We start from the raw sequence: 19,150 nt of genomic DNA on the forward strand, positions 1-19,150 counted from the left end.
TCTAGGGGTTACTACCATAAAACAATAAAAACAATTTCCAGTTGAGTTTCTGCTAGTGGAATCTGTTATAAACTGGTAGTAAACTCGATCTAATTGCATTTGTGATTATACCGATAGCTGGAATTGTGTTGGTTTTTACGTTAATAGGGTGAAATGTGTTTCCCCTTCACTGATATAAAACACACAAATACATTTTCAGAATCTTCTCTTCATTCCTATCGTGTTGCGTTCGGTTGGGGTAATTCTGCGTTCGACTGCCATTTCTTGTAAACACAAAGGCAAATCGTGCATAAGCGAATTCGGTTCGCGTTATATAAGATATCGTTCCCCTATTTATAAATTGTGTATGATCGAATTTGTGTAGTGTAAACACGTATTATACGAGGACTGACTGTACATACATTCAAAACGATTACTCTCATTATTCCAAATTATCCACCAAGTAATTACCTAAAGTTAACCTAGCAAAACTGGTATAGAGATTACAGAAACGGGTATGTATAATACATTCCTCTTGCATGGCTATATGTCTGCTCAAAGTCCCTGAGGAAGTAGCAGAGGTATAGCCATGAGGGAGAATGCTAATTTTCACTAACTTTTGCGGGTGCACCTCAGTAGCCAGGTGGGAAGGAGCAGCAATGTGTAGCACACGCTTCTTGATTAGACCGGGGTTCGAGCCCGTCACCACCAAATACGGAGGATGCGGAAAGGTCAGGGAATGACCACCACATATTCCTGGAGCAATATGGCCTTAGTTGCTAATGCTCCTAAAAACCAAATAACAAACTAACTTTTGCTAATTTTCTCCAATTTCTCCAGCTTTCTCTAATTTTTCTTAAATTTACATTAATTTGTTGTTTTTATATGTATCTATGCTATATATAAGGCTATCCATACCAGGGATAGTTTTATATATAACTAGCAGGTTGGTTGGGGTCACTACAAACCTGATGCTCCCAAGTAGTTTAATTTAATAAGTAATAACGTATAAATAACTTAAGTACATATATAACCCATGCATGTATAATGTATAATTTTCACAGGACAATAGCATTAATGTAGGAGCCAGTACCCTCATTTACGCTATTTAATATTTAAATCTAAATGTCATTAGATAGACATGATTCCAATATATATGTATGGAAAGAATGTAGTTAATAAACCTTGAATTCTCCCTTCCCACTCCTCCATCAAGCATACCAACTGATCTCTGTTTGTCATGGCTGCACATTTTATTGATACATTTTTAAATATAACTTTTTTTTAATTATAAAATACAATTCATAATAGTTTTTAATTATGAATATAAATAATCATACTCACAGCAGGGTTTGACACAAATACAAGGTAACCAATCAGCATAAGAAAAAAATTAACTAGGGCATAGATATTGTAGAATACAGAAACCTTAGGATGGTATTTCACTGCAGGAGCATGAACCTAAAAAAAAAAAAAATTCAATATACACAGTTATTAAAATTAAAATTGGCCTAATGATGTATATCTCATATAACCTTATTAATAATGTGGGCATTACAGTTAATATGGAAAGGGAATTTGCCATGAGAAAAAAAAAAAAAAAACATGGGCTCATCATGCACACAACCAGGAAGGAGGTGGAAAATCATTTCTTACTTAAAAGCACTAGAATATTCCTAACAAAGGGGATGGGGTATCACTTTAATGGAATTTCCTTTTCTGAAACTGGCTTTCTACTAAAATGGTAAAAACCAAGAAACAGGATGAAGTTCGTCCATATGCTCTTTAATTACAAGTTTGTGATTTTTTTTTTTTTTGCACAGCAATTACTTTGTCTGAAAGGATGGAATTGTACTTGAGATCAGCGTACAAAAGTAGATGATGTTGTAGAGCAGACATCATCTTTTAACGGCACATTGTATATTATATTATATGTGATATTGTTGTACATGTTGGCACTAATGATTTAAAGAGTAGGAGATCTGATGACTTACTTAACAAGTATATGGTAAAGTTGGCAAAAAGTTGTGAGTTAGGATTGAATTTGAATAGTCTGCACTTCTGCCCAGGCAAGATAGGTGGGAGTACCTGTTTACAGCCTTGTCAATCGATTTGGCCCTGGACAGAATGTGTGCAAGGCTAATGGAGTAAAATATTTCACAGCATGGTCTGTGCTTGCTAACAGGAGAGACTGCTTTCACACGGATGGGATACACTTCAATATAAGGGTTGCAAGAATATTTGCTGATGCTATCGAGGCAGTGATAAGTGGGTTGAAAAACTGCTAGCCTGGGGGGGGGATAGACTAATAGTTTAATTACAGGTAGAGGTGAAAGTGATTCTTGCATTGCTACTACTTGCTTTCCATGCAGCAGCCTGGAAAGCAAGGTGTCTGGGATTTTAGGTTCTGCTATGGATCATCATGGAACAAATGAATACATGGGCTGTGTTAGGGTAATTAAGGGTAAGAACACATCCATGTATACTTGCATGTACACTAATGCTAGGAGCATTGTAAATAAATTTGATGAATTTGCAGTACTAATTAAGTCATCATATGCAAACATTGCAGGAACAGTGAAGACATGGTGTCACTCAGACATAAGTGATGCTGAATTTCAATATGGCGAGTACAATGTATACAGGAAGGACAAACAACAGGAGAGGTGGATGGTTTATGCTCTTATTTAAGAATATTAAATCCAAGGCAGTGCATCCAGTTGAATTGGATTACAGGTGTAATACTGTGTCATTTTGGTGTGATAGCACTGGGAAAACAAAATTGAGAGCAGGGGGATGTTATAGGCCAAGTGACGGTGATGAGTATACTAAACAGCTATACAGGGAAATAGAGTGGGCCAGCAAATCAGAATGTCTCAAAATGGGGGATTTTAACTTTCCAGATGTTAACTGCAATTTGTGGGTTGTTCACTCACACACTAGCAAGACTTGTGAATTTCTTGGATGACTGTTTTCTACAGCAGCATGTTAGAGAGGCAACAAGAGAAAGCAGTATGCTTGATCTGGTTATCAGCAGTGATTCTTCATGCATTAAGAATCTGCAGGGGTAAAAGATAAACTGGGTGGCAGTGATCATAGTGTACTCATTTGTAGTGATGTAATTGCCCTTCCCTCTTCTCCCATTGGCTCGAATAGGTGACGTAACTGCCCCGTCCTCTTCTCCCATTGCTCAAATAAATATCACTAGGAGGAAAACTTTTTTAATGTATAAATAGATATGAAATCTGCTATGTATTCGATTATTTTATTTCCTTTGTATCATATTATCTGCCCCTAGCCATGTGCTGTGATGGGCCTTGTACAGGAGCATATGATTTAACATCTATAACTATATGTTGCATGTAAATAAACAATGGACAGACACAATTTGGCATCAGTAGCCCTTGTGTCATTAAGCCCAATATCAACAACAACAACAGCTGTGATGAGCTTGCACTGTATTTGCAATAAATGAATATTTATTTATTAATGTGGAATTTAATTAAAGACATAACTACTGTCAAGAGTAAAGGGAAAAGCTTTTGCTTTCGTAAGGGTGACTACAGAGGTCTCAGACAGTTTTTAAATTGTGTGCAATGGGACCAACTGATGATGTTACCAACAGCAAATTCTAAATGGGAAGTATTCAGGGAAGTAATCAAAGCAGCTACTAGGCTTTTCATACCAACAAAGAAATACTGTTCAAGGCCTAGACCTAAATGGATGTCAGATGAACTATTGAGACAAATGGCAGAGAAGAAAAGTGCATGGGATGTATATAAATTATCAGGTGAAATAATAAGCCTATGGGAGATATAAATTAGTCTGTAATTAAGTCACAAAGGAGGTTAGGCAAGCTAGGGCAGATTATGAGAAGTCACTGGAAAAGAATGTAAAGAAGAACAGCAAAGACTTCTATGCTTATATTAACAGTAGGAGAAAGGGATTGAATCACATTGGGCCATTTGATATATATGGATTAACTGTTGATGACCCTGCTCAGGTTGCCAATAAATTGAATAGGTATCTTGCATCTACATTCACACATGAGGAATTCTTTTGGGAAGGCGATGCCAGAAGTTTATCAAACTCTAACGAGAAGATAAATGACTTTGTGATAACTGAAAGGAAAAGTAGAAGAGAAATTGTTGAGGATGGACATATAAAAGGCACCTGGGGTGGATGGAATCTATCCAATTATCATTATTATCATCGTCATTAGCTATATGGTTCAAGGAAGCCTGAGGCTTCTGCTGCACCAGCCAAAAAAAAATCCCGAGAGAGAGAGAGAGCGAGAGCAAGAGTCAGAAATAGAAGGAAATCACCAAGAAAGAGAAGAATATTTATTTATTTATTTATTATTATTTTTTTTTTTTGTTAGTTGTTGGCGCATTGGCTTCTGTGGCCATAATGCACCTCCCAAAGTTTTAGCATTTTCTACTCTGATCCAAGCCCGAGGCGGGATTCAAAACCGCAACCTTTGGGTTGCCAGGCAGGCACTTTACTCACCCAGCTAGCCCGGTCGGTGAGAAGAATAATGATATCCAGTTCAGGACCCTGGGTATGCCAAGCCCATACTCACCAGATGTGAGCCCCTTGGATTCAGAGGAGGTCCCTATAGACTGGAGATGTGCGAAAATATCCCTAATTCATAAATTACAGACCTGTTTGCTTAACATCTGTTCCAGGGAAAATAATGGAATCACTAATTAAAGAAGTAACGCAGGATCATTTGGACAAGCATGCAATTATACTGCAATCATAGCATGGATTTGTCAGGAGCAATCTTGTCTAACCAATCTGATAGGTTACTATGATGCAGTGACCAAGAAACTGGATGCAAAAATTAATTTCACATCATATACTTAGATTTCAAGAAGGCTTTTGATACCGTTGCACATAAAAGACTGCTGTATAAATTGGAGCAATGTGTCATTAAGGGCAAGTTTCTGCTATGGATAACGGGATGCTTAAGTGGAAAAAGACAGAGTGGTTATCAGTGGGCACTGCTCTTCATGGACTGATGCTATTAGTAGAGTTTCCCCAGGTTTCAAATATTGATGAAGGTATACGAAGCTTAATGTCTAAGTTTGCAGATGATACAAAAGTTGGAAGGGTAGTTAATGACAGTCGTCAGGGTGAGCTACTGCAGCTAGATCTGGGAAAATTGGGTTGATGGGCTGAGAAATGGCAGGTGAAGTTTAACATTGACAAATGCAAGGTACTACACATGTGTAGCAGCACCCTAGATTAACTACACTAAAGGTAGTGGAGAATGAAAAGACCTGGGAGTAACTGTGCAGTCTCGCATGAAATTCTTTGAGCAGTGCAGACATGCTGTCAGCACAGCTTATGGGATTTTGTCAATGATATACAGAAACTTTACTAGGAGAGATAAGGAGTTGATTATCCCTTTGTATTAGGCCATATTTTAGGCTCATCTTGAGTAATGTATACAGGTCTGGAGGCCTCACTTTAGGAAGCATGTAAATCTGCTGGAATGGGTGCAGAGAAGGGCAACCAGATTGGTGAAGGGAACACAAGGGTGCTCTTACCCAGAAAGGCTTCAGTTCTGCAAATTGCAGCTTCTTGAGACTAGGCACCTGTGGGGAGATCCGATTGAGGTGTTTAAAGTCTTGAATGGATTGAGGAAGCTAAATGTTAATGGTATTCTTCCACTTGCTGAGACTACACATATAAGGGGACATAAATTTAAGTTTACAAAGGATTGTTCCAGGACAGATGTGCAGAAGTTTGCCTTCAGCCAGCAGGTGGTTGATTGTTGGAACAGGCTTCCATCTGTTCTTGTGAAAGTGGATGGGTTGAATAAATTCAAGGCATAGATAACTAGGTAAATTCTTGGAGGGAATGGATGGGTGAACTGTTTTTTTTTTTTTTTTTTTTTTTTGGCTTATGCTATATAAGCTTGCTTTCTTGCATCATTTGTCATTGCTACTACTACTGTATGTTAGGAGAATAGTAAGCAAAGCATGGCATGCTGCTACTCTCAGAAAATATGTTAATAAAGTTATTTAAAATCTTAGATCCCAAATAGTGAATTGTATTATATTCTTTGTATTTTTGTTGATATTTCAATCTAAAAGAAAACATAGACATTTCCTTTTTTTTTTAAATAAAATGTGTTTTTATTAACATTATTAATGAAAACCTTAAAAGGGTGACTTAGGCACCTGGATTTTTTTTTGATAAAAGGGAAACGTAATAATAAAACAAATAAGTATAACTGGGACTGATTAATAGTTGCAAATACCTTTTTCTTATTTTTAGACTTAAAAGAAGTGCAGGACAAGGAACGCTATTCTGACTGTATTGACGACTGACTGGTTTGTATGTAGTAAATGTTATTTTAAGTATGTCAATCCTATAATCATAAATAGAAAAGAGATATAATAAACTAAATAAGTAATACTGATATCATACCAGCACATACACACACTAATTCACTAACAGTAAAAATATCCATTATTTGTGCAACCACCAAAATGACATGTTGTATTTGCCAATTATCATTTGGTTTTTTGTTGCCATGAGTTTACTGACTGTAACCTGGTAGTGATATGGTTAAGAAATCCTACATAACTGGAATTATTTGATCAATTATTATTTTCTGTTTCATAAACAGTTTCATAAAAAGAAATTTTATAATCAAATAACTTCAGAGCCAAACAGCTGCATAACTTCACGTCACTGGACTGAAGCTGGAAATGGAAAAAAAATAATAATAATAAATAACAGCACTGTGTGAAGGTAACAAGTCTCTAATCCAACAAATTTCAGTTCTGATAAAACTTATCAAGGATTTTATGCATAAGGACAGAATTACATCAAACTTGGAAAAAATATTTTATAATCTTTGACTAAACTATTAGATGAAAAGATCAAAGAATATCACTAACAGTGCTCCCCGTCCCTCCAACAGCATTATAAATCTGATAACAGAAACAAATAAAATCTTTATTTTTTATTTTATTTTATTTATTTATTTATTTGGTATAATGCACAAATCATGATGACAAACACAAATTTGTGTATAGGTAGAAATATTACAAAAATTAAATAACTTAATATGAATTAAGTGAAAATTCAGCATTATGACTGGCAAATTTAAGTGCTTGAAGAAAAGGGATGATATACTCAAATGAATAGAAACAGGAGATGAAATATATCGGGGAACACATACTCCCATGGAAAAGACAGCACAGCAGGATTACCAAAGTCAGAAGGTACTGGTCCCAAAGGAAGTTAGCTTTGTTAGGGACTCTATTGTTAGTAAAACAGGAAATATAATTTGCAAAAAGGACAGGCAGAATAAGACCATGTCATAACAGCCAGAGGTAAAAGTTAATGACACTGAAATATAGTTATCATTTAGTAAGTAATATAGTTATCATCCTGTACAAGATGTTACCAATGATATTAAGACTAGGCAATATGAGGATTTTCTTAACAGATACAGAGCAATGGTGAAAAAAGCTGCAAGTTAGAATCAAATTTGAAATTATCTGGAATTTTTCCTAGACAAGGCAGCAGGAAGAAGTATATGACTACTTTTTTCTTTCTCTCTCTCTCAGGGTAACTCGGGAATTTTTTTTTTTTTTTTTTTGGCTGGTGCAGCATAAGCCTCAGGCTTTCTTGCACCCTACAGCTAATAATAATAATAATAATGAGAGACTTGTCAATCAATTTGACAAGAGGGACATTGTGCAAGGCTCATAGGGTAGAATTTTTTTTTAGCTTTTTGATGTAGTCAGAAAGGAGCTAGGTGCAAAGTAAGTTTGATATCAGCTCTTCCAATTTCAGGAAGGTTTTTGAACTGTTCCATATGAATGATTGCTGTGCAAACTAGACCAGTGTGGCACTGGGGGGAAGTCAATGCTATGAATAATGATATGCCTAAGTGACAGAAAGATAATGGTTATAAATGAGCATTACTCTTCTTGGACTAATGTTATCAGTAGAGTTCCTCTGGGTTTAGTGCTGGGCCCCTTACTGTGTTCAATATTTATTAACAATACTGATGAAGGCATATCAAACATATTGTATAATTTTACCAATGACACAAAAGTTGGCAGGATGGTTAATAACAGGTATCAGAGTATACTACTGCAAGAAGACCTAGAGAAATTAGGCAGATAGGGTGAGAAGTGGTTTAATAATGATAAATACAAAATAATGTTTATGGGTAGCATTAATTCCAAATTAACATACCAGTTGGCTCATACCACCCTGAAGATCTGGAGAATGAAAAAGACCTAAAGGTAATTGTACAATCCAACATGAAGTTCTCTGAGCAGTGCAGACAGGCTGCTAGGACAGCTCATGGGGTTCTGTTAATAATATACAGGAATTTTGTCAGCAAAGAGAAAGGAGATGATTATCCTATTATATAAGGCAAAGGTCAGGCTGAAGCTTGATTACTGCATACTGGTTCTGAAGCCTCATTTTAGAAAATAAGTGGAGCTGTTAGAATGAGTATAGGGAAGAAAAACACAAAAGGTTACTCTCCCCAAGAAAGACTTCAGTTTTGAAAATTGCATTATCTGAAATTAGGCATCTGTAAAGAAACCTGATTGAAGTGTTTAAATATTTAAATGGACTGAGTAAACTAAATGCCAATGGCAACCTTATTCTTTCTTGGGTTTTTCTTATAGCTGTTTAATATGCTGTTAACATAAGCTGTATGATCTATGTGCGCCTCCATATGGAATATTAATTAGAAGTGGTTACAAGCTTGTTTTCTATTTTAAAAAGAACAAATTGCCAAAAAACAAAATAAAAAAGGCAAGTCATTTTCAAATATGGTATTTTGAAAAGCTTCCATTCATGCTGAAGCCTGAAAATACTTACATCAGGAATATCATCCAAACTTCCATGCCAAGGTTTTCCCTCCTCCCAGCCTGGTCCTTTAAACAGTACAGAGAGTTTACTTTTTATTCCTTTAGTCTCACAAAATTGTTTCCAAATATTAGCATAATGAAAGAACTGAAACAAACAAAACACAAATTCAGTTTGCTTATTTTTATATGCACAGATTACACACTGATATAAAATATTCCTAGTCTATGGATATGTAGTCTTCGTAATATGTATACCTAATAACCAGTGCTGAGGATTCTTCCTCTTGCTCAGACTATGCACATGAGAGGGCATAAATTCAAAGTGAGAAAGGATTGTTACAGAATAGATGTGTGGAAGTTTGCCTTTAGCAAGCGGCGGTTGATTTTTGGAACAAACTTCCATCTGCTGAGTGAGAAAGAATTGTTGCAGAATAGTTGTTGTTGTTTGTTATTTGGTTTTTAGGAGCATTAGCAACTAAAGCCATATTGCTCCAGGGATATGCGGTGGTCATTCCCTGATCTTTCCGCATCCTCTGTATTTGGTGGTCAAGGGCTCGAGCCCCAGTCTAATCAAGAAGCGTGTGCTATGCACTGCTGCTCCTGCCCACCTGGCTACGGAGGCACCATTGCAGAATAGATGTGTGGAAGTTTGTCTTTAGCTAGCAGGTGGTTGATTGTTGGAACAAACTTCTGTCTGCTGTTCTGTAAATGGATAGCTTGAATAAATTCAAGGAAGAACTACACAAACTATTGGAGGGAATGGATAGGTCAAATGGAATATATATATATATATATATATATACATACACATAAGTTAACAGTCGTGAAGGGCAATGTGCTAATGTTACGGTACTAGTAACGCTAGTTATGGAGTACAAAGGGCAAACGGAACTGAAATTGCTATCACGGTGAACAAAGAAGGGAGCTAAAATAAAGGAGAAGTAATAAATTTTATTTCTCCACAGCAGTACAGATCGCTACGACCCCACGTAAGTTATCCCATTTTTTGCTTTTTATTCTTGTTATTCTTTTTATTCTTTTAATCTTTACTTCCAGCCTCTGTCGGGTCAACCATGAAATATACACGCCACATTATCAAAATTAATATTAAATTTAAACAAATTTTTTAACTGACTTTACCTACCTTAAACAAACTTTACCTACTTTTCACGCATACTAAGTGGGGTGAGTATTTCATGTCAGAAACAGAGGCTGTACCCACTTATTGCTGTTTCCTTCTTTGATTTCGGCGGCTGGCCCTTGAAAAAGGTGCTGAAATCACAGGACGAACAGCACTAAGTTATTCTTATTATTCCTTATTACTTCTCCTTTATCTTAGCTCCCTTCTCTGTTCACTGTGGTAGCGATTTCAGTTCCGTTCGCCCTTTGTTCTGCATAACTAGCATTACTAGTACTGTAACGTTAGCACATTGCCCTTCACGACTACTAACTTATGTAGAAATTATGGTCGTTGGGTACTTTCTGCATATAGCAGTGTCCCAGGTCCATAATCCATTATTATTATTATTTTTATTATTAATAATATCTTAAACTGTTGCTTCCTTTAAAACACACACATATATATATATATATATATATATATATTTATTTTTTTTTTTTTTTTTTTTTTTGGCTGATGTTGTATAAGCTTGCTTTCTTGCATCATTTGCCACTAATAACACTATAACTGATTCAGTGTTCACTATAACCGATCTAGTGTTCACAGTATTGTTTAAAGATATCAAAAAGAAGCACATCCTTATGGTCCTAAATCACTGTTACCATGATCTTCTTTGCTGATGGCATTGCTTTGAATTTTTTTTACAAAGGAATATTATGATTTTTATTGAAATGCTATATTTTGATCCTGGTAACAATGCACTGTTGGAATAGAACCTCCTTATACTGGTAATGCATTGAATGAGAGAGAGAGAGAGAGAGAGATATGGGGGGGAGAGAGAGATATGGGGGGAGGAAGTCCAATTCAAAGAATATTGTGATTATTTGTGAATTGCTTTCGCTCCTGGTAGAAACTTTTATGTAATACAGTAGGTCTTGAATGATGCTGTGCATATTACTCTGTGAGATGTTAGCTCTTTGTCAGTATCACTTAGTTTAATGCAGCTATCCTCTATGATGAAAGTGTCTGCACATCAAATACTGCTATTTATGATGGGGTGTGCTTGGGCACCCAGATCATTGTGCATCTTGAATGTCAGTCCTGACATTAGCAAAAGCATTGCTAAAGTCAAAGGCATTGCTAATAAACTAAAACTGTTTTCTGTAACACAATGTAGGCCTGTAACCATCCACCAGGTGGTACAAATTTCAACTAGTCTGTTAAAGCTGGGATGTTGGATCATGCTGCATAACTCTACATTTAATCATGATTCAAGCAGAACTACTACTAGAAATGTGGTTAATTCCACTGGTGTTCTTCCTTCTGCATGGAAATTTGCTTGCACCCAGCCAGTTCCTCAAAAAAATAACAAATCCCTCCCTTCCAATTACCACTCTATTTCATTTTCCTCTACTCTTTCTAAAGTAATAGAGAAATCCCCAATCACTCTTACACTGTCTTGAAACCTTCTCATCTGATGAATGATTGCCAATGTGAATTCCATTTGTGTTTATTCACTGGTGATATATTGGCCTATGTTACTCCTCTTTGGACAAATTCAAAGAAAAGTTTGGGAAAACACAAGAAGGTGCTCTTAACATTTCCAAGGCATTTGAATGTATTTGGCAAAAATGTCTTCTAAACAATCATTAGCATTAGCATTAGTAGAGGCATATGATGCAAGAAAGCAAGCTTATTCAGCATCAGCCAAAAAAAAAAAAAAAAAAAAAAAAAACAACCACTACTCCCATTTCACCCCTCAATTCGTTCGAATTACCTGTCCAGCTGAGCCTTAAATTTGTTTAGGCTATCAACTTCAACAACAAGCGATGGAAGTCTATTCCACAAACCAACTGCCCGCTGGCTAAAGGCGAATTTCCGCACATCTATCCGACATCCGTCCTTCCTCAATTTGAATTTATGCCCTCTCAGGTGATTATTCTGAGCAAGAGGAAGAATCCCATCGGCATTGAGCATGCTCAAGCCATTCAAAGCCTTGTACACCTCTATCAGATCACCTCGGCGATGCCTAGTCTCCAGGCTCTGTAATTTGCAAAACTTAAGCCTTTCTTCGTAAGAGCAACCCTTTGTTCCATTCACTAATCTTGTTGCCCTTCTCTGTACTCGTTCCAGCAGCTCTACATCCTTCTTGAAATGAGGCCTCCAGACCTGTATACAGTACTCAAGGTGTGGCCTGACCAATGCCTTATACAAGGGAATAATCACATCCCTGTCCCTGCTAGAAAAATTCCTGTATATCATTGACAAGACACCATGAGCTACTCTTGCAGCTCGTCTGCACTGCTCAGAGAACTTCATATCTGCCTGCACAATTACCCCCAGGTCCTTTTCATTCTCTACCACTGTCAGCGTAGTACCACAGAGTTGATACGTTGATCTGGGGTTACTGTTTCCCATATGTAGTACTTTACATTTGTCAATGTTAAACTTCATTTGCCACCTCTCAGCCCATCTGCTCAACCTTTCCAGATCCTGTTGCAGCAGCATAGTATCAGTAGTGTCCTTAACAACCCTGCCAACCTTTGTATCGTCTGCAAACTTGGACATTAAGCCTGATACACCATCATCAATATCATTTATAAATACAGAAAACAACAATGGACCCAACACTGAACCCTGAGGAACTACACTAATAACATTAGTCCACGTTGAGCAGTGTCCATTGATTACCACTCTCTGTCTTCTGCCACTCAACCATCCCTTTATCCATAGCAGCAATTTGCCTCGAATGCCACACTTCTCCAATTTGTGCAGCAGTCTTCCATGCGCAACAGTATCAAAAGCCTTTCTAAGATCCAAATATATAATATCAAAGTTATTCCCTGCATCCAGTTCTTTTGTGACTACATCATAGTATCCAATCAAATTGGTCAGACAAGACCTGCCCTTAACAAACCCATGCTGTGTCTGAGCTATAACTGAATTCTTGTCCAGATGATCCTGTAGTGCTTCTTTAACCAGTGCCTCCATTAATTTTCCTGGAACCGAAGTTAAACTAACAGGTCTATAATTACTTGTGTCAGCCTTTGATCCTCCTTTGTGTATTGGGGTTACATTTGCACATCTCCAGTCCATGGGTACCTCCCCTGAGTCCAAAGAAGCTCTCATAATTATGGCTAGGGGTTTGCTTACTTCCTTTGCTGCCTCCTTTAATATAACTGGATAGATCCCATCCACCCCGGGTGCCTTTTTTATGTTTATCCTCAACAATTTCTCCTCCACTTTCCTCTCAGTTATTAGAAAATCATCTAGCTCACTGCCAATGTTTACTTCACCTACGACATTCCCCTTCCTGAATAACTCCTCATGTGTGAATGTAGATGCAAAATACTCGTTTAGATTGTTAGCCACCTGAGCTGGATCCTCAACTGTTGAACCATCAACATCCAGTGGACCAATCTGATTCATCCCTTTCCTTCTTGAGTTTAAATAGGTAAAGAACTCTTTTCTGTTTTTCTTTGCATCCTTTGCCAAGGATTTCTCATAATCTGCCTTTGCCTGCCTAATCTCCTTTGTGACTTGGTTACAGACCAACTTATATCTATTATAGGCTTCCACGTCACCCATTAATTTGTATGTATCCCATGCATTTTTCTTCTCTGCCATATGTCTCATTAGTTCATCTGACAACCATTTAGGCCTGAACCTTGAACAATATTTCTTGGTTGGTATGTAAAGCCTGGTAGCTTCCAAGATTAGTTCCTTGAATGCTTCCCATTTTGAATTTGCTGTTGGTAACATCATCAGTTGGTCCCACTGTATAGAATTTAAATACTGTCTCAGACCAGCATAGTCGCCTTTACGAAAGCAAAAACCCTTCCCTTTACCTCTGATGGTAGTTACCTCCTTGAGTAAATCCCACTTCAGCACACTGTGATCACTGCCACCCAGTGGTTCATTTATCTGCAGATTCCTAATGCATGAAGAATCACTACTGATAATCAGATCAAGAGTATTACTCCCTCTAGTTGCCTCCCGAACATGCTGGTGTAGAAAACAATCATCCAATAAATCCACAAAAGCCTTGCTAGTGTGTGAGTGACCAACCCACAAATTCCAGTCAATATCTGGGAAATTAAAATCCCCCATTATAAGACTCTCTGATTTACTGGCCCATTCTATTTCCCTGTACAGTATCTTATTATACTCATCAGAGTCATTAGGCCTATAGCACACTCCTACTCTCAATTTTGATTTACCTATGCTTATGTCACACCAAACTGACTCAACACTGCACTGTCCAGCGATGTCAACTGGCTTCACTTCCTTGGATTTTATGTGTTTTTTAACTAATAGCATAACCCCTCCTCCCTTCCTATCCTGTCTATCCTTTCTGTAGACGTTGTACTCCCAAATTCCAGTTCTGCATTCCTTATATCTGTGTGACACCACGTCTCTGATATCCCAACAATATCTGCCTTTGATGTTTTGAGTAATACCTCAAATTCATCAAATTTATTTACTAAACTCCTAGCATTAGTGTACACGCAAGTATACATGCACCTGTTTCTATTCTTAGCTACCCTAACACAACCCATGTGTTTACTTGTACCGCAATGACTTCCAGCAGTCTCTGAAATATCCTGCATCTTGTTTTTCAGGCTTCTGCTCATTCCAATAGAAGCAGTGCAAGAATCTCTTTCACCTCTGCCCGTGGCTACTGTTAATCCATTAGTCTTTGTCTCCCCCCAAGCTAGCAGTTTTCCGACCCACCTAACACTGCCTCGATAGCATCAGCAAATATTCTTGCACCCTTTCTATTTAAGTGTATCCCATCCCTGTAGAAGCAATCTCTCCTGTTAACAAGTACAGTCCAGGCTGAAAAAAATTCTACCCCTTCAGCCTTGCACAATCTTTCCAGGGCCGATCTTTCATCTTATGGAATACCATCTGTGTTTTTCAGTTGGGTAGTCAGTTTTCTTGCTGACTGCTTGCCATGGTAATGGTAGGTGATGTATTCTAACTTCTCAACCAATGCTGTTGTTCCCCAAAGTAGATGACTTTCATCAACCGGTGAAATACCACCACTTTGCTTATTGGAGGCTTGAAGTGGTGAAACTCATGTTTAGTCTCTAGAGCAAAGTTTCCGGCATCCCCCTCCCCCCATACTTCTCCTTCAACCCATGCACGGTACTAAGTACTATAGGTTTTGATACCTTTCGTGTTTGGGGTTTTCATATAAAAAAAAAAAAGTTCTGTTCTCTCTCACACTCTTTTTCTTTTATATATTAATAACCTTTTACACTGATTGGAAATCCAATTCATAGTTTGCTGATAATATGTACATTCTGCCTTCCAGTATGAGAAACCTTGTCCTGCACAACAGCTTCAACTTCTCGAATATCCACCCATCAATTCTTTAAATGCCTATCTCCAGATAATTTTCCAATGGGGTGAAGAAAATTTAGTTAACTTCAATCCATCTAAAACTCAGTCCTATATTATTTCTCACAAATTGTGTCAATTTCTCCTGTACTCATCTTTGACGACACTCAGATATCTAGATAAGATCACATATCTCTATTGGGAATCACCATGACTTCTAATCTCTTTGGCATAAGCAAATCACAAATAGTCTTCCTATACATAAAAAAAAAAAAAAAACAACTGAGTTTTGTTTTTTGCTTTCAGCATTACTTTTCTTCTAAACAGCTGCTGACTCTGTACAAATTCTGAATTTGCCCTACCATGGAACATTGTTCCCAAAAGCTCTCTCAAGCTCTTTGAGATTGATTTTTTTTTATTTTGATTTTAATGACCTATTTCTTACGAAGTCTCTTCATTCTCTGTCTAATAGGCATTTAGTTTCTGCTGCAATGCCTTTTCTATGGATACCTTCATGGAAACTGTTCTTCTTATTTGACATCTGTTATTTCACCACTCTCTTCAAAATCAGTTCAAACACATGCCTCAACCAGTCAATGTCCGACTCCAAACTCACAGAACAATAATTGAAAAACATTTACCTCTTTCACATTTATCCTTTCTGCTTCTGTTTTCTGGAACAAAATTCCTTCATATGTATTTCTCAGAAATTCAATTATGTCAACAAATATCTTCAACTTTCTCAATATTATCCATGCACAGCATATTAGGTTTGTTTGTTTGTTATTTGGTTTTTAGGAGCATTAGCAACTAAGGCCATATTGCTCCGGGATATGCGGTGGTCATTCCCTGACCTTTCCGCATCCTCCGTATTTGGTGGTAACGGGCTCGAACCCTGGTCTAATCAAGAAGCATGTGCTACACACTGCTGCTCCTTCCCACCTGGCTACGGAGGCGCCACATATTAGGTATAGCATCAGGCATAGGTATTAGAACCTATACTGCATAGTATAGGTTCTAATACCTTTTATATGTGGGGTTTTCATTTAAAAAAAAAAAACACTTCCTAATGCTGTACAAGCATTGTTTCCTTGCATCATGTTACCAATACTAATACTAATACCAGTAAAACATACATACATATATCATAGAATTTCAAACATACATATATCATAGAATTTGATGGGTATATCATAGAATTTCAAACATATATATATCGTAGAATTTGATGGATATATCTTGATAAAAATTTAGGTGAACTATCAATCCACATATTCACACAAATTCTGAAAATTATTGCTACTAAAGTTGTCAACAATAAAAGCACACAAATAGAATTAACAAGAATAAAACAATGTTTACTTGAATATAAAAAGAGCTGAAGGAATTCACAGGATGTGTCAATCCATACACAACTTCTTCACTTTCAGCTTCAAATGTTCCAAACATCCGATCCCAAATAATAAGTACTCCTGCATAGTTTTTGTCAATGCAGTATCTGTTTCTTCCTGAAATTAGACGGAAAATAGATATAATTGAAAAACATAACTATACCATTTTGAACTCTGAGGAAGTTCAAATTTTCATACACCATAGTATAAACCTAATGTTTAAGCTAAATACCAGATACAGCCTTTTGCTGTATGATTTGGGGAGGGATAGGGGGCTGAAATAAGCACAGATACAGCTGCTCATTGTTAATTATTACCAACTGCTTAACATAATCAAATATGGAACTCCATAACTAAATATGGTACCATTTACAACATGCACTTCATGTGATCATGTCTACCATCTATTATAATCAGAAGTCTATCGTACCTAATGATAAATCCAGAAAAGCAATAAGCCATTCTTTGAAAAGTATTTAATTCCTTAACTTGGTTTAATCCATGCATTCAAGTTCAATTCTTTTTTTCAAGCTTCAGTCATGCAGCAGACATAGCTGAGTCATCAAGTGTGAGAGTAAAAAGTGCACATGCTTTGAGTGACCGAGATGCAAGCCTCGTGACTACTAAACCCTCTATAATGTTCATGCTCTCTCTCTCTTATTAACTGCTCTGACTTTACATAGTTTTCCCAGAATAGAAAAAGAGAATTTATCTTTAAGGCCACCGTAGCCTACTCAGGTGTGAGTGTGCATAAGTACACAGGCTTTGAGTGACACCGGAGTAACTGCGCTTTTTATGTACAATATGATGGGCCCAGCAAAAAAATGATTTGTAAAAAGTAAAATTCCATGCTGTTTTTGAGGTAACAAAAACCTTCTTATTGAATACAAAAAACATATAAAGGCAAGAATTCAGAAATTATTCAAAATCTTCACATAGACTAGGATAAAGAAATCATAAGCAAAAAATAGCACTCATTAATACAACTGTAATTAGCATTAGTAGAGGCATATGATGCAAGAAAGCAAGCTTATGAAGCATCAGCCAAAAAGAAAAAAAAAACACACTCCCATTTCACCCCTCCGTTCGTTCCAAGTACCTGTCCAGCTCAGCCTTAAATTTATTTAGGCTATCAACTTCCACAACAAAGGATGGAAGTCTGTTCCACCAACCAATCACCCACTGGCTAAAAGCAAACTTCTGCACATCTATCCTACATCCGTCTTTCCTCAATTTGAATTTATGCCCTCTCAAATGATTATTCTGAGCAAGAGGAAAAATTCCATTAGCATTGAGCAAGCTCAAACCATTCAAACCTTTATACACCTCAATCAGATCACCTCACAGGTGTCTAGTCTCCAGACACTGTAATTTGCAAAATTTAAGCCTTTCTTCGTAAGAGCAACCCTTTGTTCCATTCACTAATCTTGTTGCCCTTCTCTGTACTCATTCCAACAGCTCTACATCCTTCTTAAAATGAGGCCTCCAGACCTGTATACAGTACTCTAGGTGTGGCCTGACCATTTCCTTATATAAGGGGATAATCACCTTATCCCTGCTAGAAAAATTCCTGTATATATCATTGACAAGACACTATGAGCTACTCTTGCAGACCATCTGCACTGCTCAGAAAACTTCATATCTGCCTGAACAATTACCCCCAGATCCTTTTCATTCTCTACCACTGTCAGTGTAGTACCAACAGTTGATACATCACTCTAGGGTCACTGCTTCCCATATGTAGTATTTTACATTTATCAATGTTAAACTTCATTTGCCACCTCTCAGCCCATCTGCTCAACTTTTCTAGATCCTGTCGCAGCAGTGTACTGTCATTAGTGTCCTTAACAACCCTGCCAACCTTTGTATCGTCTGCAAACTTGGACATTAAGCTTGATATACCAACATCAATATCATTTATAAATACAGAAAACAACAATGGACCCAATACTGAACCCAGAGGGACTCCACTAATAACATTAGTCCACGATGAGCCATCAACCATCCCTTTATCCATAGTAGCAATTTTCCTCCAATGCCACTCTGCTCCAATTTGTGCAGCAGTTTTCCATGTGCAACAGTATCAAAAGCCTTTCTAAGATCCAAATATATGATATCAAAGTTATTCCCTGCATCCAGTTCCTTTGTGACCACATCATAGTATCCAATCAAATTGGTCAGGCAAGACTTTCCCTTAACAAAACCATGCTGTGTCTGAGCTATAACTGAAGTCTTGTCTAGATGATCCTGCAGTGCTTCTTTAACCAGTGCTTCCATTAATTTTCCTGGAACAGAAGTTAAACTCACAGGTCTACAATTACTTGTGTCAGCCTTTGATCCTCCTTGGTGAATTGGGGTCACATTTGCACATCTCCAGTCCATGGGTACCTCCCCTGAGTCCAAAGAAGCTCTCATAATTATGGCTAAGGGTTTGCTTACTTCCTTTGCTGCCTCCT

At 37.2% G+C, this 19,150-nt stretch overlaps 1 protein-coding gene across 1 annotated transcript in view; it reads right to left on the bottom strand.

Annotated features, from left to right (window-relative positions):
• Nucleotides 1-19,150, bottom strand: part of LOC150080510 (alkylglycerol monooxygenase-like) — a 144,508-nt gene that overhangs the window by 24,799 nt on the left and 100,559 nt on the right. Inside the window, exons 7-9 of the mRNA XM_090380719.1 lie at nt 16,666-16,811; nt 8,848-8,982; nt 1,324-1,440 (exon numbers count right to left, since the gene is read on the bottom strand). Coding sequence (XP_090236845.1) covers nt 1,324-1,440; nt 8,848-8,982; nt 16,666-16,811 — 398 coding nt within the window. The remainder of the gene's footprint in view (nt 1-1,323; nt 1,441-8,847; nt 8,983-16,665; nt 16,812-19,150) is intronic.

The sequence above is a fragment of the Mastigoproctus giganteus genome, chromosome 9 (genome assembly GCF_048544385.1).
Source record: "Mastigoproctus giganteus isolate SK-2022 chromosome 9, ASM4854438v1, whole genome shotgun sequence".
Lineage (NCBI taxonomy): Eukaryota > Metazoa > Arthropoda > Arachnida > Uropygi > Thelyphonidae > Mastigoproctus > Mastigoproctus giganteus.